The sequence below is a fragment of the Pyrus communis genome, chromosome 16, assembly GCF_041283825.1.
Source record: "Pyrus communis isolate YQ-2024b chromosome 16, ASM4128382v1, whole genome shotgun sequence".
Taxonomy (NCBI): domain Eukaryota; kingdom Viridiplantae; phylum Streptophyta; class Magnoliopsida; order Rosales; family Rosaceae; genus Pyrus; species Pyrus communis.
The window spans coordinates 12,809,022-12,833,135 of NC_142580.1; the positions used below are offsets into that span (position 1 = coordinate 12,809,022).

The 24,114-nt window shown below is 35.7% G+C and overlaps 1 protein-coding gene across 1 annotated transcript; it reads left to right on the forward strand.

Annotated features, from left to right (window-relative positions):
- Nucleotides 1–18,553: 18,553 nt before the first annotated feature.
- Nucleotides 18,554–22,354, forward strand: LOC137731559 (VAN3-binding protein). Its single transcript, XM_068470697.2, has 7 exons — nucleotides 18,554–19,197; nucleotides 19,579–19,686; nucleotides 20,386–20,818; nucleotides 20,920–21,144; nucleotides 21,515–21,564; nucleotides 21,782–21,839; nucleotides 21,979–22,354. Exons 1-7 carry the CDS (start codon nucleotides 18,895–18,897, stop codon nucleotides 22,191–22,193), a joined length of 1,392 nt encoding a protein of 463 aa, XP_068326798.2. The 5' UTR covers nucleotides 18,554–18,894; the 3' UTR covers nucleotides 22,194–22,354.
- The last annotated feature ends 1,760 nt before the right edge of the window (nucleotides 22,355–24,114 follow it).

Below are 24,114 nucleotides of genomic sequence, written 5' to 3' on the forward strand. Positions count from 1 at the left end.
ATGCAAACGAGACCCTTGAAGAGGTTATGGAATCCTAAGTTTCATATCTGAGTCCAACTTTGCGCTTTGTTGTACTTAGCTCATCGTAATTGGAAATGACATCTCCTTCGTTGTTAATTTATTGGTAAAGATGCAACACCGCGCCTACACGCAACCACTAAATTGGTATTAAAGACATTTTTCTGCTACCCTGAAAGGTACTACAGATTTGGGCTAATTCTAACGTATTTCGAGCGAATTTGACTCCTTTGATCCTCGGAATGATGATTGCCTTGTTTGTTATGCAGACGCTGGTTACTTATCAGGCTCGCACAAGGCAAAATCCCTGAATGTTATGTCTTTACCGTTAAGGGGTATCGCAATATCTTGGAGGTCCACGATATAACCTCAGTTGTGAAATCTTCTAATTGTTCCAAGACTCACCGTACTTCATTACACCACAAATGAGACATGGTTAGGAGTTCTTACTGAGCATATTCGAAGTACTTGCTGTTTTCATCCATCGTTGAGTCCCAATGACGATCCATGAAGACTATGCCGCATGTATCAACTGACCAAGACATGCAACAAAGTCAACACCAAGACATATTGCATATGCATCTACATCAACAAAGCATCAGGAGATTGGAGTCATGCAAGCCGATCTCAGACAACCTTGCCGACCTCTACACGACGTCACTGACGAAGTCAACCTTCCAGAAGCTTGTCCGAGGAATTGGTATGCCTAACTATTCATATGCAATGCTTGTAGTTTTTATTTGGAAGTTCTGTCACACTCAGGAAGAGTATCCAGAAGTATACTCGCTTGATCTTAATGTACTCTTTTTCCCTACGATTATGAGCATTTTTTCCACTGGGTTTTTGCTACCTAACTAGGTTTTATCGAGGCTCCCATCCTGGGTTGATCATACCCTTGAGAGTTCTTCTACTTGCGTCTAGAAGAAGTATAGTTTTGACTTAATGCAACTTCTCACTTTTCTCTTCAGTCTATGGGTTTTTCTCCCACCTTGGGTTTTACCATATCAATGTTTTGTGAGTTTTACCTTTTTATGCATTCTTCCGTTGATTTGAGACTCGCATTCGCACATTGTACCAACGACTTCATCAACTATACTTACTTCATTGTTGAAGACCTGATGTGCCATTTGTTTGAGTATTTACACACTCAAGGGGGAGTGTTGCAGTCCTATTAGATTAGGAATGTGATTGTATAAATCCTAGTGTATCTAGGAATATCTTTGAATATTCCCCTTAGTAGTTAATATCCTATTAGAGTTGTAATCCTAAAAAGATAAGGAATTAATCTTCCCTACTACTATAAATAAAGGTACAATGGGGGTGGAATAGAACACACCTCACAATTACACATCTCTTTCTTCTCTCTTAATGCCGCATCCTCTCTCTCTTTATGGTCTCCACAATTGTTCAGTAAATTATGCCTACAACACATGTTAATTAATTAATGAGAACGAGGATCCTCTCCGATCCTCTTTGTGAAGATCTTGGGGATTATGGCATCTATTCACGTCTGATCATCATACATCATGCGGCCAGTTTTCGTTAAATACTGTTTATATTCAACTTTAAATAAAAAATTACAATAATTATGATCGCACGATGAACGATAAACAGACTTGATTGGACGATTCCTGGAATCCTCACAAAGAGGATCTAGCATTCATTACTTGGGTTTCTATTATCAAATGCACGCACCAACCCACCAACTTGTATTGCTACCAGCAGCCTATCACCAAACACAGTACTAATCCTTCATTCTTACAGTTATCTCTATAATTTTATTCACCAATCAAACTACACACACACACACACATATGATAATACTAGAATAGCTCTGATCGAGCAATTATATCACTCATCTGTTTGATTATATTTGATGTTTTATAATCTGAGGATGTCTATGCACCCAATACGGTAGCTAGCTAGTGGAGTGAGCTATTTAAACGGATATATGTACTTACATATGTATATATGTATGTATGCATGTCTTTTTGCGTACTTGCTTAAGCTGTCCAGACTATTCATTTTAGTTTCATGCAAAACTTTATGTATAGTTGCATTAAGCAGTGGGAAAAATCATCACAGAATCACAAAGTGTATGGATTAACATCGTAACATATTAAAGTTTACAAAGTCGAAGTGACTTTAAAATTATAACGAAAATTCGAATGTAATTTATCTAGAGACATTTTCTTTAGGTCCTATTGCTTTCCGGATTTCTGAAAGATACTAACCTCATTTTGGGCACATGATGATTATTTAGCCTAGGTAATGTTAGGGAGACTCAATTTGAAGACTAAATTTGCAAACTAAATGATGTGTCACCAATAGAAATGAGCACGTTATCGACGTTTAAGTAATAAACCAATCATCAACTTACATGTCCTTTAGTTTTCAAAATTTAGTCTCCAAATTAAATCTCCCTAGCATTACTCTTTAGCCCAGCATAAGCTTTCATAAACTTGATTGAATCTGAACACTTTGTCTTTCTCATTAGTCTTGAAAAGAACACAAGTAGCAGTAAAGTATTGGCATTCAGATAAACAAAGCAGGAACATTCTGAGCATTTCAAAACACAGCCCATATATTTGACCATATAGTAAAACCTTTTCCACAGTTTCCACATTGAAGTGCAAGATCGCACCACAAGGAGAAGATCACAAAGTGAGACAAAAAATGAAGGTCACAAACACAAAGAGGGGTAATATTGGAAAATGAAAAGGCAAAATTGTGGCAGCTTAAAATAGAAAATAATTTATATAAAATGAGTTTATTGTTACCGTAATATTTCAATTAAATAATAAATTATGATATAAAAAGCAGTATTATATCATAACAACGCCCCGTAACAGTAAACGGTTCAATATCCTTCTCAATAAAATGGAGCATACGTTTAGTGTATGTTTCATTCACCAAGAAGATACAAATATAAAAGAGAAAAAGGTAAAAAGCCTGCAACCCTGCTGTTTTACCCTACGTTTTTAAGCTTTTGGTCCGTTGGAGAAAGAAGATAAATCAAAAGAGGGAGATGATGACGTTAGCCAGGCACGCCAACACGCCCCGTTTATGCACAAGGAGCAACAAAATCCCAGACAGAAAAAGCCAGGAAAAATTATACTAATAGAATCAGATTCTCTTCTGTTTTGTCAGAGAGACTGATGATTACTTTACATATTTACCTCTCTTAAGTGAACCCTGACGGTTGGTTGGGGGACGAACAGAACCTATTTTTCAAAGGGTTTTCTTTTTAAAGAATTTTAACGAAAAATTTTCAGTATTTTCATTTTAACGAAAAATTATAATTTTCCACTAATAAGTCAATGCTAGTACTATTCACTTTATATTTTATTTTTTCTTTATCATTAAAATACAAAGTTTTCAAGTCATTTTCATTAATTTTCCTATTTTTTTTATTAGAGATAGTAATTGAAAATTACCTAACTCATCAGTTTAGTTCTTCAATTTAAAAATCAATCATTATCATCCCTGAATTTAACTAACGCACATCAATTTGGTCCTTGCCGTTCAAATTTGTTAAATTTTTTGTTAGTTTGTTGACGTGGCACATAAGAAGTCCAAATAAGTAATGATTTGACGCCAAGTAGATCATAAAAAAGAAATACTATTATTGAAATTTAAAACCAACTAGGGGTGGGTTCGGTTCGGTTCGGTTCGGTTCGGTTTTTTGCGAAAACCGAACCGAAATTACTGTTCGGTTCGGTTCGGTTCGGTTTTCTATCGGTTTGTGTTCGGTTCGGTTTGTATTCGATTCGGTTTTCTCGGTTTGGTTTTGGCCGGTTCGGTTTTTTTTTTTTTTTTTTTTTTGCTTTTTTCCCCAAGTAGCTTAAAAAAAGTATATGAAAACAACTTGCATCCATTTTGTAATAAGTCCTATTTCAACATAATCGTCAAGACTCAAAATAAGCATTCCAAATTTCTAATATAATCATAGTCTCAACTTAAAGATAATGAAAATAAACATTCAATTCAAAGTTTAATTATAATCAAGTGTTCCAAAGTCCAAAATTAGTACTACAAACTTATGAGGTGTATAGTCCACACTACCATATCAACACGAGAACTAATAATCCAATTAGGCTTACAAACTAACTGAGAACATGTTACAAAAGTATTATTTGATCCTCTCAATCTAAAATAATACAAGATATACAAGGATGCAAAACTTAAATATGCATTTACATAATAATTGAGTGGAATTCGTAAAGTAAATATTAAGCAATTTATGTTGTCAGAAGCATATCCCTTAAAAAATTGCAGAAAGTGTAAACTATTGGGGACATTCATTCTTTTATGTTTATTCTTATAAATTAATCGGTCAAATGAAATAGTTGGTGCCACCACAAGCTTTTAATTTGTAAGTAGGGAGGGATGTTTAGAGTATATATATATTTATTAATTAAGCAAAGAATCTTGCATAAGGAAACTATCCAAGTTGAAGTAAACCAAATATATGGTAAAACAACTGTTTGTTTGGTCAGTGTTCATCATACTAATCAAATCATACCGTGATAAACCAAATGAAATCAAGCATATATCAAATGATATGTAAAATCCACTTAACACTAAAATTGCCTCACAAAATATGACCGTTGACCATTATTCAAAACCTCGTGGTTTACATTTATGTTCTTTTTAATTTCCTATGTGGAATTTGTAAAATCCACTTAACACTAAAATTGCCTCACAAAATCTGACCGTTGATCATTATTCAAAACCTCGTGGTTTACATTTATCATTTATGTTCTTTTTAATTTCTAGTATGTATAAATAACCAATTATCAAAGCAAATCAAAATCAACATCAATTACATTTGGTAAGCAAATCAAAATCAATAGGCAGCAGGTTCTCAAAACCAACAGGTATAAATAACCAATTATCAAATTATCAATTATCAAATCAAGATCAAGATCATTTGGTAAGCAGATCAAGATCAAGATCAATTATCAAATCAAAATCAACATTTATAAATAACTAATTACATTTACAATTTCTGAAAGGTTCTCAAAACCAACAGGTTCTTAAAACCAACAGGCAGCAGGTTCTCAACATGTATAACCAATTACAATTTCTGAAAGGTTCTCAAAACCAACATATCGAAATCGAATATTACAAACTACAATTTCTGAAAGGTTCTCAAAACCAACAAGGAAATAACCAACATATCGAAATCGAATATTACAGTATAACCAACAGGTTCTCAAAATCCCAGAAAACCATCAAAATCTTCAATCACGATTCACGACAAAGAATAATTAATCAAATATTACAAATTTACAATTTCTGAATTCTGAATATGCATGCAATTTTAATGATTGGTAATTTGGTAAGCAAAAGCAGAAGCAGAAGCCCAGAAGGCCAGAATCGGTAAGCACTAAGCAGAAGCAGTGAAGCAGAAGCCCAGAATCGAATATCGATATTCGATAAGCAGAAGCAGAAGCCTAGATATGAGAGTACGAGAACAACCTTTTGCAGTCTCACGGCGAGATCAAAGACTGGCGCTAGCGGCGACTGGCGAGGGCAAGGTGTGATCGTGTGAGAGATTGAGACAATTTGAGAGTGAGAAAGGTCTTCCGGTCGCGAACTTGATGTCGCCTGGGATTCAAGACTGAGAGAGACAGAGAGTTTGGGAGATACAGAGAGTGATTGAAGTTGAAGTCTTGAAGACCGAGAGAGAGACAGAGGAGGCTAACCTTTTGCTATCGGCTGTCGAAACTTGAAAACGGCAAGAAAAATCTGACGGCAAGATGAGAGAGAGTGACTGACGACGAGGGCGAGGTGTAAGAGATTGAGAGTGAAAAGGGGCGCGCCATCGCGAGTTGCCTGAGAGATTGAGAGAGACAGAGCGAGAGAGAGATGAGGCTCAGGGCCTCAGGCTGCGCGAGACTGCGAGAGGGTTACTACTGGGTTTAGGCCCCTAGGCCTAGGGTTCATGAAAGAACTCTGAAGAAGAAGAACTGAAGGCAGGGAAGGGAAGTAGGGAATGAGAGAGAAGAGGCTTAAGGGTTAGGGTTACAACAACTTACACCGGCGGCTTTAGTTACAGGGTTGTTATTTGTTAAGGCTTAAGGGTTTTGTTAAAAAGATTAAAAAATTAAAAATAACCTCACAAATCCTGGAGGCATGAGGGTTCGAACCCATGTCTCCAGCTTGTAAAGTTTCATTGAAACCAACTTGGCAACATGTTCTGTTTTGTTATGATTGTATGACTAAACTATTTATAAATATTCAAAACAATTATATATATATATATATATATATCGGTTCGGTTCGGTTCGGTTTTCGAGCCTCAAAAATCGAAACCGAACTGGTCAGATTCGGTTCGGTTCGGTTTGACAATTTCGGTTTGTTTTTTTGCGGTTCGATTTTTTTCGGCCTCGGTCCGGTTCGGTTGTCGGTTTTTTTCGGCTTTCGGTTTTTTGAACCCACCCCTAAAACCAACTAGAAACCAAAGAAAACAATTTAAAGAAAAAACAGCCCAGCCAAAGACGTCCCATCCACCACCGACCACCCCTCTCCCTCCACCTCTTTCTCTTTGTCTCTAAACCCTTGAACAACACCGGTTTCGTGATTTCGATAGGGTTAACGGTGAAGAGTGACAAACATGCCTTGTTGATAGACCTGACATTCAAGTCGCATTTCTCGTGTTTGTGTCATTTTCGTGTCATATCCTATATCTTAACGGGTCATATCGTGTAATACCCCTTAAAATAAACGGGTAAAATGACCCGATCCGAAATCAACCCGATAATATTAACAGGTAATATGATCTGACCCGTTAACCATTAAAGAAAATATATTTTAAACCAATAAATAATCAAATGAAAAACATAATATTAAATAAGTATATACATACCATATTATCACATTCAAAACATAAAAACGCATTTGTCTTTCAAGTATTACATATTTACATACCCAAAATAAGAGCATAATAAAAAAAAAATAAAGAACTTTAGAACATTATAAAATATCAAATGTTCAAAAGATTTGCAAAATTAAGGGAGTTATGTTTCAAGGTTTGGAACCTTGCACATTTTTTTACAATCAAACTCTTCAATTTTCATCAATCACCGTGGGAAACAATATTAGAACTTTGGCTTGATATAATGTCTTCAAGAGTTATATTGATGATATTTTTAGTTAGGCTTTCTACATTAGCACTATCTTCTCATTTATCCTATGACTATTGTTTAAGTAAAGTCTTTAATAGTTTTAAAATTAACGTAGAAGTGTGAAAAATATAGAAAAAATATATAAACGCTTGTAATGACAAGCTTTACAACTTTCGTGAAGAGCTTTAACTTTGAAATGTGCCATTATAATCATATAAAACATATATCAAAATTTAACCATCAATTGTTGTTTACATTTATGCTTCATTTTTCTCACCAAATTTTGTTTTTTCAAATTTTGGTTTTTGAAAACATGATCTATTAGAGGATACAAGAAGATGAACAGTTCGGATCGTTGATATTATGTTCAGAGTTTTACCATTAGTGAAAATATTGCTTGCTGTTTATAAAGTCCCTACAAACGATATAACATCGACTCATATTTCAATTAACTGTAAATATGGGGACGTGACATCAAAGATCCGAACTGTTCATTTTCCTACATCCCCCAGAAGATCATGTTTTCAAAAAAGAAAATTTTAAAAATGAAATTCAGCTTAAAGAATAAAGCCTAAACGACTATGAGTGATTGTATACGATAATGTAAGTGTAACCCTTGTCTACTCGTGGAGGAATGATGAATCACGAGTGTTTATATATTCTTTCACATTTTCATACTTGCAAGGATGTCTTATTGCCTACTAATACTATACTAGTTGATTTTAATTTTGGACGACAATATGTTAAGTAAAACTTATCTTATGAATGATAATAAGAAACTCTCATAATAAAAATAAATAAATGACTAAAACTTAATTTTTTTAACTTATATAGAATAATAATACAAAAATATATATTTAATATAGAATATACCAATATACAGTATGGCTATTGTATTTTATAATAAATTTTTTAGTAAGAGAACAACTCACATATTCACACCCATTGATTCAATTATAACCAAACTTTGAGGCCATGTAAGTGTTTTCTTAGCTAATTAGCTAGAATTCTGGTTGAATTTGTTACTGAAAATCATCGAGATTGTGATCTTAGAGTTGCAGAGAATGAAGGAAGAAAAAAAGGCAAACAAAAATTGAATATGTCTATCTAAGAATCTGCATTGGTTCTCTTTCAATTCTGTTACAAATGAAGCACAATGAGTATATTAAAATATAGCCATTGCAAAGCTTCACACCTCATCGACCATAGGCATGTGAGTTGCACATAGACAACTTAAACTCAACTACCAAATTAGGCAAGTGACATAATACACACCATTTAGATATTTTAATTGTTCCTTTATAAACACTTCTAAACTCAAACTTATTACGTTCCTGCAATTCCAAAACAGAAAACATGAACTTCCACATGCAATTCTTTAATCCTTCTACAGAGCTTGTACTTCAACAGACACTGGGTTCTCTGATTGTCTTAATCTGTGAGGGTTGTTTGCAAATGGATTTTGTTTTCATTATTTTGAATTTCTGATTTTCTTCATCCGTGTAAATGGGTTTTAATTGATTTATTGTGTAATATCTTCATTTAATTATGGTGTGTTTCTCAAATTGGTGGGTTTTTTTCCTTTCTCAAATGGGGTTTGAATGAACCTAGAAATCTTAAATCTTGAAACTACGGAATTTTTAATGGGCAATAATTGACTTGTTATATGGTTGGGTTGTTTGAAGGTTTGGGAGATGGAGATGAGGAGGTTGAGCGAGAGGCGGTGGGAGGTGGAGGATGGGACGTCGGCAAAGTTTGGCTGGGTTCTTTTTGTTTTAATTATTTTATTTGGTTTCTAATTAGCTTTTAAATTTACAATAAAGTAATTTTTTGTAGGTCCACTTGGTGTCAAATCATTAGTTGTGTGGGAAAGGAATCCTCTCTGTATCCCTTCCATAAGTCCATCAATGCACACTATCAGAGTCTTTAAAATTTGATCCAAATGCTACAAACAGATACCCACTTTAAAAGTTATAATAACTTTAGCCGTTAGATTAAATTTTAAAAGCCCGAATTATGTGCTTTAGTGGACTTGGTGGAAGAGATTCAAAAATGATCATTTTTCCAGCTGTGTGGGCTTTTTATGTGCCACAACAATAAATTAACAAATTTGGATTGTAAGGACCATAGTAATGTGCTATAGTTAAATTCAAAGATGACATTGATCGATTTTCAAATTGAAGGACCAAACAAATAGGATTAGTTCAAATTCAGAGACAATCTCTGATAAGAACCCTTTTTCAAATTATTTTTCTGATCTTACACGGCATTATCTATGTTGGGTGTGTGTGGTGGTCCCACGTGAGGTGGATGGATCATGTATGTATGTTTGCTGTGGAAATATTTACGTGACTGACATACAAGGAATGTTACTATAGACTAGAGAAAATCATGCTATTGAACACCGTTCACCCAAAGAAGGGAGGAGGAACCGTCTAATCTAATGACAAAGAAAGATGGAGAATTCATAGTTTTAGGTCAACTCGCGAGTATGGAAATCATTTTCATCGTATGATGATATGAATTGAATTTATTTCGAGTCGTAATTTGGTATTTGGTATTTGTTATCAAACAAAAAATTATATGTTTAAACAAGTGTTACTAAATCAATCCACCAATAAGTGTGACTTTCACAACGACAATCAATTGTTGGAGTAGTGTGATTGCACAACACGAATATTGATCTCAAAACGAATTAACAAGTGACAGTCATTCACATGTGCGTGACAGTCGATTACTCTAATTTTACTATATAATCACTTAACACGCCGGTTATGATACGTCTAACAATTTTTTAAACATTTGGACTCCTTACGGTAACTTTGTCATAGTTTAAGTTACCTTCCTACTCCAAATTTGTTGTACAACACCATTAACATCATTACAAACATAGAAAAACTATTAAACAAAATGAAATACATTGCAAATGATGAGACGTAACATGAATTGTACATATGAGGATTGGGTGCATCGGTAACCTAAAGTGTTTCGTTGTTATACCTTTCTCGGCCTTTAGGCCGAGATCAAAGTGTTTCGGTGTTAGGGTAAACTAATGGAATGAGATTTAAAATACTTGGTGGAATAATGAAACGAACAGAAAGCCGAAGACCAACGAACGTTTAGAGAGGTCCTACTTTTTAGCACCTATTGTTGGAGTTTGAGACCCTCTTGTCCCACATTGGTCAATAGTATTTTTTCACAAGTCTTTATATAGGTTTATTCCCTTTTCTTAGTAATTAGAACTTGGACCATTTGGAAATGGATTGAAGGCTTGGGCCTTATGGTTGTGTGGATTAGGCTTGAATATAATATAGCCTAAATACAATTAATATTAATTAATCAAGACAAGAGCCTTGGGCCTCGCTAGAGTTCTATAATCCAGTGCGGGTTGTAGAATTAGGTAATTGTATCATGATCGAGCAGACGTTGTAGAACCACAAGCACAAGAGTGGGACGAAAATACTGTTCGAATGACATAACTTTTACGCTAGCCTCTACCTTCTGTGATCAAGTTAGTATCATCGATATTTTTATATTAGTTTATGTATTTATTATATAATTTTATTCTGCACATCAAGTATATTTGGTAAATAAAATATTAGAATTTCAAGTTCTGTTTATTTATGTTATTTTTGTTTATTTCTGAATTGTTCTCCAACACGTACGACTGGAAAATTGAAATTCCTTCTGTTCATGCAGCAACTAGCAAGCGATAGCTGGGACTGATCTGAATCTGGGACCCAAAGTTTACTGGAAGATATCATTTTTTGCCGCTGAAGGCTGGGGCAAACCAAATCCCTCGAATCAGTACCAGATATACATATGCATGTTTCTATCACATCAGTTGTTTGACTCCATCGTACAATTCTGGCTTGGATCAGTTCAATAATTCTAGCTCTAGAATATAATTTTTGTTTTACTTGGAATGAGCTGATTGAATTGAATCATAGATTGTGGCAGTATAGAAATTAACGTGATTAATCTTCCATGCATAAATAAATTTACATAAATTTTGTGAATAAGCCGTTTGTGTAATTTTTTTCATTGACGAGGAACCGTTTTTTAAAACTCTCTCGTCTCTGAAGTTTAAACTCAAAATCTCCTTCACTAACATAGAAATTAAATACTAAGCATTAGATAAAACGAACCGTTTGCTGCAACAAAGTGTATAAATAAATACCTATACGTTTCGAGGTTTTATAATGCTCACCACAGTCATTTGATTTGAAACCATACCAGTATGGGTTGGTGCCATCGGAACCAAGTGGGAATGAATATTGAATAGGATTTAAATTTTTGGGTAAAAAAATATTGAATATGAATTGAAAAGTGCATTTCTGATCAAGTTGTTGAGAGTGATTTTTACCCTTGTGCAGTTTCCAGTACTGTTAAAATTCCAATTCTGTAAAATACTACAAAACTGAAATCTGAAACTTGAACTGATCTGGAAGAATATACCCAAAAAAAAAGCCAATGGAGTCGAATTTGGTCGAGTCCAATCAGTAAATTTACGATGCTGCCCAGTATTCTGAACTCTATCCTATATTTTAAGTATTTTAATCATTAAATCTTGATTTTTGTATTTTTAAATAAGGATCTTTCAGTTAAAAAATTTAGAATATCTAACACTCAAAAGTACTACAAAAAATTAATAATCCAATGTGTTCGTAGTCCTCGCGTGCTTGCGGAAGGTGTAACTACCAATCACTGATCACCACCAATTGAATGGGTGATAGTTTAGCCTTCCCCATATCCCAGGTTTCTTCCCCATCACCTTTCCATCTCCTTTGCAATTGCATGTTTATGGCCCCCATTTCGTTCATTTCTCCAGATGGATACAGTTCACTGTCTCTAACTTGGGGTCCCTCTAGGGCTCCAAATGCCAGCCCCTCTTTGTCTAATGTCTCGTCGTACATGTTTTTAAATTATTTTTTTTAATACAAGTGATATTCTTAATTTAGACTAGGAAAAAAAGAAAATTCAAACTAGGAATTAGAATGTAGTAAGTTGAACTCTAACCACCAGAATAATACACTATTTAAAAAAAATTGTTATTAATTACAGCCTCAAAATAGTCGCATTATACTCCTTACGTTTTTTTGGTAATCTTTTCATTACAAAAGAATGCATGATAATGCTTGACGTACCAATAACAACTCATTTATATAAATATTATGTAACATATTGTTAACACAAAAACACACTATACCATATTTACAAAGCTAATTGTTATTCTAAAATAGTCATCTTTTATTTCGTCATCTAAAACCTCACCTACAAGTGAGTAGGAATATCATTAAAAGTGAAAATTTTCAAATTCTTCAAAATTAACTTTCTATTTATTTATAAGGAGACATCAAAATTTATTATTAGAGAGGGAATGTTTAATTAGAAAACCCTTTTGGACGGATTTTGATCCCATCCGGATCTAAATTGTGGGAATCATAGGAATCCTCACATCTTAGTTATTCATCGAGCATCGTCTAATCAAAAATCATTTGACTTTTTTTTATTTAAAATTAAATACAAATAATACTTGACGAAAATTGACTGCATGATGTACAATGAACAACTAAAATGTGGGGAAAGTGAATCCAGAGATGATCCTCTTCTTTTTTGGACAATGTTAGTTCATCAATTGTCATTAATTGAAGGGAACTTTAACGAAAAGTTACCGGTACTTTTCACTTTAACGAAAAACCACATTTTTACACTAAAAAGTCAATCATTTACTATTTACTTTACCCTTTATTTTGCCTTCATCGTTAAAACTCAAAGTTGTCAAGCCATTTTCATTAGTTTTTCTTTAATTGAATTTGAAATTAAGAAAATGAACTCTCACACATGTTCCCTCGGGAGAGAGAAATGTAGAGCACAATTGCCAAAAGCAATACCAATGCATCAACCCATAAAAATTCAGACATGTATCACGTGATCGTATTGTACCGAAAGCCGAGAGGTGAGGCTATTGAGCCTTTGATTACAAGAGCAGTTCCATGCTTGCCCTCCAGCGCACCGTTTCCAAGGGCTTTGCAAACTCATTCCGCTAAACTTGGGACTCTTTAGTAGGGGTGGGTTCAATTCCGCTCGGTTTGATTTTTGGTCGAAACTAGAAACTAAACCAAAATTACTATTATGTTCGGTTTCTTTTCGGTTTTTTCAATTTGGTTCAACTTCGGTTTTGGTTTTTTTTTTTTTTTGTTCGGTTTCGGTTTGGTTTTTTTTTTTTTCCTTTGCAACTTTTTTTGTGATAACCCATTCCTAATTTTATGATTTTATTAATTTTAAATGAGTGAATTGACGAAAATGCCTAAAGGCGATGGTATTGACTTTCGTTGACCAGCTTATAGTGAGGCTTACGAAATGTTCTTTTAGCGTATCCTTGTAGTACTCGACAATACATACACGTGTGCGCAAGTAGAATCGGAACCGAAATTACGATAGGAGTTTTACAGAACTACAAATCCAAAAAGTACTTTTGTAAAGATTACCATTTGTTATTTTATATATTTCTCATAGTTATTATACTATTATTTTAAGATTATTTTGTTATTATATTATTATTTTTAATATTAGTTGTGAGTTATAAGGGAAAGGGAGAAGGAATGGATGGAGGAAATAAGGGATCAGGGAGACCAACCTGGGGAGGAGAATGAGGAAGAGAGAACAGGAGGGAGATGGGCAAATCGGGGCAAGAGAGAGGAAGACGATGACCAATGGAGAAAGAAGAAAGGAGGGGAAGGGAGAGAGGAGGGAAACACGGGATCATGGATTCCTTCCTGGTTCTTTAACTCACGGAACGGTGGAACCCGATGGATTGAGATGGTTTTTTTGGGCAAATTCCGATGATTTAAGCCAAGCCACTAGCTGGAAACACCTCCCTAGTCTTCCCTCTTCCATTTCAACCCAAAATTATAAGAAATTTGGTGGTGGTTTTTGGGAAAAACGGACTGTGGTCTGTGTGGATGTACGGCGGCGATCCGCAAATCATGAAGCTAACTCAACCAATTACCACCACCAATAGGCTCATCTCAACCCCAGGAACAAAGCCTAAGCAGTGGTGGAGGCGTCGAAGTGAGTATGGAGGTCGAATTGAAGCACACCCAATTATAGGGATCCAGTGGTTTGTGGGCAATTTCAGGCGTTTCCTGGCCGAATTGTACTTCAGCTCAAGTATGAAAATTTCTTCTCTCACTGAGATCTACTCGCCTGTAAAATTTGCTAATTTTTGGAAATAGTTGAATTTTCCGGCAAGTCAAGGCGGCAGTGTGTGGGCAGAGACACCATTTGACCTCCTTAGGCTAAAACGGGTGCCTCGATTCCATATTAGACATCCAGTTGAAGATATTCTGTTGTTTGGTTATATTTTCGTTAAGGGCCGCCACTTGGTTATTATATGATTTGACGATCTGACCATTAGATTGCCACCAAATTTTAATACGTAATAGTACATAACATTTAAAGATATTAGGAACTAACAGATCGAGAATCTGACGTACGGATCTTTTCAGTTGGGTTTTCTAAGTTTGCAAATCTAAACGTCAACCATCACTTAATTTTAGTGATTGGCGAAGATCCGACCGTTGGATCGTTCCGAAACTTTATAATGTTGTTCTAGAAGCTTATTGAAACTCTTAGGAAGTTACGGATAGGAAATCCGAGGTGTGGATCTTCTGGATTGAGTTACGTAGGGTTTTGGACCCTACCGTTAACTTTTGACTGACGGTTGACTTTTGGTCAATGGGTTACAAATCATTCTAGAACGTACTTTGGGATGTGTTTTATGTAAGTTGTGTATTCTATCGATAAGAATTCTGAGATGTGATTTGGTATTTGTTCTAAACGACGAAAGTTCGTGATGCCTCGATATTCGTGTTAGGGAGTTGTAGCGCGAACTTAAGGTGAGTGGGTTTTTTTTTATATAGTATATTCGTATTTGTTAGTTTCCATTTATACATTGAAAGAGAATTTACTACGTATACCTAGCTTAGACTAATGGTTATAAGAATTAGCAAAATAACGAAAAATTACGAAGTGATCATAAATCCTCTGGGATGCACAAGTATGCGTATGTTTATTTATGCCATGATTATACCTATGACTATGAATGATATTATGTTGATTAGAAATATCGAATCATCATGGCATGACTATATTTATGTTTTATGTTCATCGTTTGCTGCACCGGTGTTAGTGTTCTCCCAGGGCTAGGGCCAGTCTTTCACGTGTATGTTCGCATCCGCACTGCACGCTCGCCTGGGATCCAAGTAGGTGCCAGTCCTGTCGTACAGGTTGCAATAGACAAGTCGGACTTGTATGTGACCGCGAATAGCGCCAGTCTTCACGTGATTGTAATACTAGAGCATATATCATTATTATACCTAGTCCTATTCATCTTAGAATAACTCTGCATGAACTCGTGTGTCAGCATGTGTTGATGAGCACTTGGTTTGATATGTTTGCTTATGCGAAAGTATACGATTACGGACGTCATGCACTTATATATGAACTATTGTGGCGTATTGATATCTTGATATTTTGCAGGCTACGGTGAGTATTTCCATACTATACATAGTATGTATATCTTGGAAACTATACATGTTTTATGGTGAAGGGTTATAACATTTTCAAAGGTTTTTATTAAAACTTTATTTTCAGGCCCATTCACCTTTGTTTTTCTCCCCTTCAGGTTTTAGCAGTTGAGCTTTCTTATCGATAAGGATTCTTGGCAAATCTTGGTGTAGACGATTACCTTCGATGGTATAATTCTCACCCTATCTTATTGTATTGTACTTATGCTCTGACATCACGTGTGAAATGGGTTCATTCTTGCTCACAACGCACTCTTATATTTAGACACTTTTAGGTTTAAATTTATTTACATATCCCACCACACTACACTTTATGGCTTCGTCACCTTCTAGATGTTCGTCAACACAGCTCGATTCAGAGTCGAAGTGGACATTTCGGGTCAGGGTGTGTCATTTTTAAGTTGAAGAATAAATCAGTTTGTTTCCAGATACATGAATTGCAGAATAAAATCAATAAACTGACCCTATCATTAAGCAAATGAATTTTCAAATTCAGTCCTCGAAAAAGTCCAAAATCTGAATTTCATTTTAAGTTTTAGAATACTAATTTTCATATCATGAAAATCTTTCATAAAGAAGTGTATCTCTATCTAATCAACCAAAACACAAGTCCCAGAAATTTAATTTTCCACAAATCTAAGCATGCATGCATAATTTTCGATTAAGAAGACCTAAAATCATAAGAAAATTTGAGAAATCTAAATTCAAATTCCATATATAAATCTTTGAATAAATTTGCGAGGCACCGCTTGGTAGAATTGGCTATGGCGGGCTTGGTGGACTCGGCTATGAAGGCGGCGGCGGGAGCTACAAACGGAGTTAATTTGCTGGAGATCAAGTAAGAAGCGTAGAAATAAAGCTTTGGAGTTCTGGGGACGATAAAATCGGTGGGTGAGATTCAAAATTGGGGTGAGAAGAAAGAAGACGTGGGGTCTAGGGAAAACAACAAAGAAGATGACTCAAAAAAATAAAAGAAGAGGGAGAGAAGACGATGTGGCTGAAGTCTGGGAAGAAAGAAAAGAAGAAGAAAGAAGGACAAAAAAAAAAAAGAAAAAAAGAAAAAAAGAAAGATGGAGAGGAAGAGGAGAGAAGGCATGGGGCTCCCTAAGCGAAAAAAAAGAAAAGAAAAAAGGACAGTGCTACGGTTTACAATTGGGCTTAAAAGATAAAATACAAAAAATAAATATATAATAATTTAGTTCGGTTTGGTTTTTTCGATTCGGCTTGATTATTATTATTATTTTTTTTCAGTTTTGGTTTGGTGTTAAGTCCCTTTTTTTTCGGTTTTCGATTTTTAGAACCCACTCCTACTCTTGAGAGTTTCTAAAATAACTAAAACCTTAATCTATGTGTTTTTAAGGATAATGTTAAGGAGATTAATTTTTAAATTAAATTTGTAAGTTAAATGATGTGGTGGTTGATGATTAGATTATTTCTTAAATTTTGATTAATGTGTTTATTTCTATTGTGACACATCGTTTAATTTACAAATTTGATCTCCATATTGATTGGGTTTTTGGTTAAGTCATTAGTAATAACTAATAGGCTAACTACAAGGGGTTTTAAAGAGTGATGTGTCCTTATGAAGAAAAAACGCTAACTGCATATCACGCCCTCTAAGTTCAGAGTGATCTTTTAAATGGGTCTCATGTCATATTGCACTACAAGATTTTGAAATCGTCTCAATTTTTTCCTTCCATATGTATGACCGTCATTCATTAAATTGATGACTTGACAAGGGTTGGACCCGTTTGTGAGCTGACATGTTATAAAAAGTACTAATCATACAATATTAGACGTTCAAATTGACAGAATGTATAAATTGATATCATTTAAAAACCTCAAAGTGCTATAGTGTAGTAAATTGAAACACCAAGAGTGTAAAATGCAAAATGCAAGTTAGCTCAAAGAAAAAAGAGTGATATGTGATTGACCTTCCCTTATAAAATTTTTGGATCAGTTGAAATTTAAACAAAATGTATTTTGCGATTGATAAATGTTAGGCTAATCCAAACCTCAACATTGTACCAACTACACATATAATATGCTCTTATGGACACTGCATATGGTGTATTGATGTACACATTTTCTTATTTTTAGCTTATATTAAAAAGAATCGACTGACTCTCATTGTAATTCTAATTCGTTATCTCACTTATTTTTAATATTTACTGATATATTTTATTTGTCTTAATATGTATTTATGATGTTTACCATATTAGTAAAAAAATAGAATATTTTTATTACTTTTAGATGAGTTTAATTTCGAGATCTGTGTAGTGTATAGACACAAATCTCAAAATTTGAACTAATAAATGTGGCGGTTGTCGAATTATCAGAGAGGCAGGCCAAAAACCCACTCCAACAACACAAATATTATCCCCAATTTAATAATTACCACCTGCATTATCCGTCATGTGTGAGGTTTTATAACAAACAGCTTCGGTATTAATTGAAGTGGAGTTAGAATATTTAAACTATTATTTCTCTTTTTCTAAGGCTGATGTCAACACGCCCCCGACGAGGGACCCAATTAATAGGTTATTTTTTATTTATTTATTTTTATGTGGTGAGTGAAAAGACTTATTTTAACAAGAAGGAATCGACACCTCACCTTATAAATCCGGTTTATTTCGAGACTTGGATGAGAATGACAAATCGATTACCCTTGACATCTATTTTATTAAAAACTCAAAGATTGTGACATTGTTAGTAACCCACACAAGTTTCGTGTCCTCTTACTCTCACCACAAAAGTTTAGATAAATTTTGGATGTTGTACATTTGTCAGATTTACAACTCACATACAAGTCCCAACATATTTCTTGTTTTGGAATATTATTTGGATCCTCACTCGTAATTCTCCCAAATCTATATTTTTCACATTAAAAATACTCATTTTTTAAATATATATTTTTTGTTTTGCTAACAAAAGTTCTCTTGTTCATTATTTTATATTCTATTATTTTATTTTTATTGTACTAAAATCCAATCCTCTATACGGCCGCTTGCCTTGAGCGTTTTTCTCTCTATAAAGCCGGCGACTTTCCCTTTTTCATTCAAGAACCTCTCACTCTTTACATTCCACTCCCTTTCTTCCGAACCGGTTCGTTGGCTACTACGTGCCTATCACGCTAAACTCCCCCAACTCATATGGACCCGGTTCAGGCCGCCGTGTTCCGGCCACCGGAAACTCCTCGCGAGCCCATGGAGTTCCTCTCCCGCTCTTGGAGCGTGTCGGCTCTCGAAGTCTCCAAAGCTTTAGCCCCACCCCAGGGCCAGACCCAACTCACAAACCTCAACCTCGGCTCTGCCGTCAATGGCGGCGGCAGCGGTCCCATACCAGAGGACCTGGCCGGAGAGCTAGACGAGAGCGCCACATTTTCGGGCAACCCATTTTCCTTTGCTTGTTCCGAGACCTCTCAGCTCGTCATGGAGCGTATCATGTCACAGTCGGTAAGCTTGGCAGAGATTTAAGCTCTGGCAATGTGTAGACAAATTGTGGGATTTTTAAAACTCTTGGGTTGACCTTGTTTGATTCTTCTAGAAATTGATTGGGATTTTTAGTCTTAGTTTGATTTTTTTTTTCTTTTGCTTATGGTCTTGTTTTTTAGCTCTCTCGTATCTCTGTTTTTGTTTGGCACTTTCCTTTGTGTTTGTATTTGGTTTGGTCGGTTTATCTGCCCTTTTCTTGTCGAAATTTGACCATTTTCTTTTAAGTTTCAAGCTTCCATTTGTCCTTCTTCTACGTAGTTCTTCATCTTGTAAATAGAAACTACCCCAAATCTTTTTTATTTATTTGTTTAATTAATTAATTATTATATTTATTTTTCGCAGCAAGAGGTGTCTCCGCGAACTTCCGGCAGGCTCTCCCACAGCAGCGGTCCTCTCAACGGTTCCTTAACTGACAGCCCACCTGTCTCCCCCACCGAAGACGATGTTAAGGTCTGTAAACTCTGTTTTGTTTTATTCGGTTTTTGTAGTCTTCGCCGCCGACCACCGTACGCGGTCGCCGGAATATGACACCAACCACATGGGTAGTGTACTAAAAGTCTGATTCGGGGGTACAGAGCACAAGTACTACTGAGTCTGGCTCACTCTGACCCGGTCGAACATAGTCCACAGCTTTCGCAGTAACCAAGGACCCTTTTAATTATCCCACCCAGTAGATTACCAAATCCTTGTTCTCTCGCTCTTTCCAGTGCAAAAAGTTATTGGCTTAGCGCTCAGATTCGTCTAATCCAGAAAACCCATCTCGTGAATCTGCATATTTGCAGTGTTCTTCGCCAAAATTAATTAGATTGGTGATTATTTCGACATTTGCAGACACAGGCTCGAATTTCTTTCTAATTACAAAACTAACCACGGTCATGGTGATGATTGCTTTTGGTCCCCTAGGAGTGAATTGGTTGTTACAAAACACACACGGTGGGTGTGACCAATAATTTGTCTCTGAAAATTTATGAACCCGACAGTTGCACTACTGGCAGAGGAAGTGGGTGTGCGATTATTTTTTACCATTTACTCACTGCACCCATCAGTTCTGTTTTTGGGTGGTTTTACATTTCAGTGAATTTATATACAGTTTAGACCTTTCCCATAAAATTCAAATCACAATTGACATTAGCTTCTGATTTGATGCAGTACGGCCGCTCTACCAACCACAACAACACCCAATTCAGAGCCGCCACTCCTAGCGGCGCCCCCGTGTCTGGCGGTGGCAAGACGGTGGGCAGGTGGCTTAAGGACAGGAGGGAGAAGAAGAAAGAGGAGGCTAGAGCCCTGAATGCTCAGCTTCATGCTGCTGTTTCTGTTGCTGGGGTGGCTTCTGCCATCGCCGCCATTGCTGCCGCTACTGCTGCCGCCACTGCTGCCTCTTCTGGATCGGGAAAAGATGAGCATATGGCGAAGACTGACATGGCTGTGGCCTCTGCTGCCACATTGGTTGCTGCACAGTGTGTGGAGGCGGCTGAGGCCATGGGAGCTGAGCGGGAGCACCTTGCTACGGTTGTCAGCTCTGCCGTGAATGTCCGGTCCGCTGGCGATATCATGACCTTAACTGCTGCAGCAGCAACAGGTACAGAACCTTAATTTGGTTCTGTTTGTTATAATTGCAAGTGTTTTCATTTTTTTCTTATGGACTTTAATGCCCTTGACATTTGTGGTGGGGGATTGCAGCCTTACGCGGTGCAGCGACACTAAAGGTGAGGGCGTTGAAGGAAGTGTGGAATATAGCAGCAGTTATTCCTGTTGAGAAAGGCTCAGGAGTAGCTGGTAATGGTAGCAACGGGAATTCCAACAGTAGTTTCAGTGGAGAACTTGTTCCTGAAGAGAATTTTCTCGGCATCTGCAGTAAGGAGTTGCTTGCTAAGGGTTGTGAGCTCCTCAAGCGCACCCGCAAAGGTGAATTTCAGTTTGTTTCATTCGTTACTATTTATTGCTTTTATAATTGTTTCAATCATTTAGTGTCATGATGGAAATTGAGTTGTAACTTGTAAGAATGTTTACGTGGAAGGAACTTGGTAGATGGAAAAGTTTCTTTGATCTCGAGTGAATGTAGATGAACTATAGAATGGTTATGTCTTAGCAGAAAAAATCTAGTTCGACATTACTTTCACAATTGAATTGTGCTGAAACTACTGAATAACCAAAGTTCTGAATAGCCAAAGTTGGCGGGCGCAAAATTTGAATTTACTTGATCCATTTGTCTGATGATTTCTTGTTGTCAAATCTAATTCTAAATCTCCTTTTTCTTTGTTGTGCTGAATGCCAGGTGATCTTCATTGGAAAATCGTCTGTGTTTACATCCATCGAACGGGTCAGGTAAAGCTCCTCGCAACGTCTACCGATTAGTTTCCTTTTTCTTTTAGGGTAGGGCCAATAATTAGGGCATCAATAGAGCTTTTGGTCATGAATGTGAACTTATGGGATAAAAGGTTAAACAGCAAAAGAGAGTAGAATGATGAAAGAAATGGATCAGCCCTCCCTCTTTTCTCTTTTTGTTTCCCTCTTTAATTTTCTGGAGCTTCTTTTTGTGCAGGTTATGCTGAAGATGAAGAGCAGGCACGTTGCTGGGACCATAACAAAAAAGAAAAAGAGTGAGTGATTGCTTTTGTCTTTGGCTAATTATTTGTTCGTTCCATCTGGGGATTTGCAAAAGCTACAAGCACTTCAGTGGCAAGGGATCAAAAGTGTTTGTCTTTGAATTATTTTGCTTTTCTGCTTTTGAATTTACAGATGTGGTGCTGGAGGTGATCAAGGACATGCCGGCTTGGCCCGGCCGCCACCTGCTTGAGGGCGGAGAGAACCGACGTTACTTTGGGCTCAAGACTGTTATGCGCGGAGTTGTGGAGTTCGAGTGCCGGAACCAGAGGGAGTACGACATTTGGACACTGGGCGTGTCGAGGCTCCTCAGCATTGTTGCAGAGAGGCACAATAGACATGGGATCTAGCTAGGGTTTTTACTTATAAGTCGTGAGGGTAAAATTTGGGAGATGGTAACTTGGGAATAGGATATTTTGGTAAACTTTTGGCTGTGGTGTTTTACCGTGAATTTAGTCTATTGTAAAAAGGTTAATTTAAAGGTCTAAGTTTAAACCCAATTGGTCTTTTAGTAGTGTGGAATTTATATATATATATATATATATATATATATATTATGTGTATTTTGGATCTTTTTTTATTTTAATTTTTAATGGAAAAGAAAGAGATTGGAACAAGAGCCTGTGATTTTCTAGTGATGTTAAGGAAAGAAAAGGAGGATCTTGGACTGAGGCAGTCAAAAAAGAACGGGAAAGGATCTCAGTTTGAGTAAAGAACAAGGTAGATGGAAGGCAGAAATAAGAATGTGAAATTCACACATTTCTTTTTATTTCTTTTACACTTTTAATTTTTTGTCGTCAGATCGAATGAATTGAAGAAGATATAAAAATTAACAAGGAGTGGAAGAACTAAAAAGGGATGTGTGGATAGTACGTCCTCATAAATAGTCTTGATTTTTTTTTTCTTAAAAAGAGACTACTTGGAGATTTTGCCATCACAGTTCACTTTTTGGGAGGCTAAAAAGATTCATAGAATTATTTTAGTTTCTTTTTGCCCACCATCGTATGATTTATGAATGCCAAGAATCGAATTCAAGACATGTCATGTAGAATACGGATTTAGAATTCATCCTCAACCAATGACTTGATTTGTTAATTTGTTTATTCATGTTGGTTTTGTGCTTTTGTTGACCCCTGTTGGAGTTTATTGGATTTGGTTATTTACGGTTTTAATTTGGAGGTGCAATCATGATTGTCTTTGGTCTTGTAATCTTCCACTTGATAAAAGAAGTTTTGTTTGGATTAAGTGAATGGCGGGAGCGGTTAAGAAATATTTAATTAGCTACAAGGAGAATAAGAGGCTCTGTATATTAGTGCTAAACATAATTGCTTGCTCGCAAGTTTAAGTAATCGCAGCGTTGGCACCATTTTAAGTACTAGTGATCACTTTAAATTTTGAGATTTTTGTATTGAATATGATTATAATATGACAATTATTGTGGTGATGATGCTCAGTATTACTCAATCGTGGTAAAAAAAAAGTGCACTCTACAAATTCGAATAGAAGTAAAACAATTTAGGATGATTGCATACATGGACTGGGTTGGTTGACCTATGTAAAGTGTCATCCTCTATATTCAAATTTGAATTCCTCTTTAATAGTTTAAGTATTTCATAATAGGCCGGAAAAAGTGAGTGATACTAATATATTGAACTCATATAGGAATCACACTTATACAGTGTGTTGAAAATTTTGAGTGTGATACCAATTTATTGAACTCATGAGTGTGGTACCAATATATTGAACTCATGCTAATGTAGCACTAATGTTATAAAAGTTAAATTTAGAATGCTTGATTCCTATATATAGATATCACACTCATTTAAAGCACTCTGAAAAGCCTTAGAGTTGCGTCTTAACAAAGAAAACAATTTTTTTATGAAAACAATTGTATGAACCGGTATAAATGTCAAAATCATTTGAGAGTTTTTCTATGATGGAATTAAGGCAATAAATTTAATAAGCAAGAGCATGTGATTTTTTGTAATACCAACAAATTAGCTAAAGAACAGAAAAAAAACTCAACAACAAAATCATAACTTTTTATTATTTATTTTAATTTAAATGGATGGGGCCCTAAATTGAACTGGATTGAATGTGACAAAAGAGAAAACAAACGCTATGAACAAGGCAAATGGCGACCTACAAAGAAAGAGATTTATATAGAATGGGGTAATGAATGAAAGAGAGCTTTCATAATATTTATTTAATTCATTGACAATTTGAAAGTGAATGGACTCTGATAATTGTTAAAGGGAAAGAGATATGTGA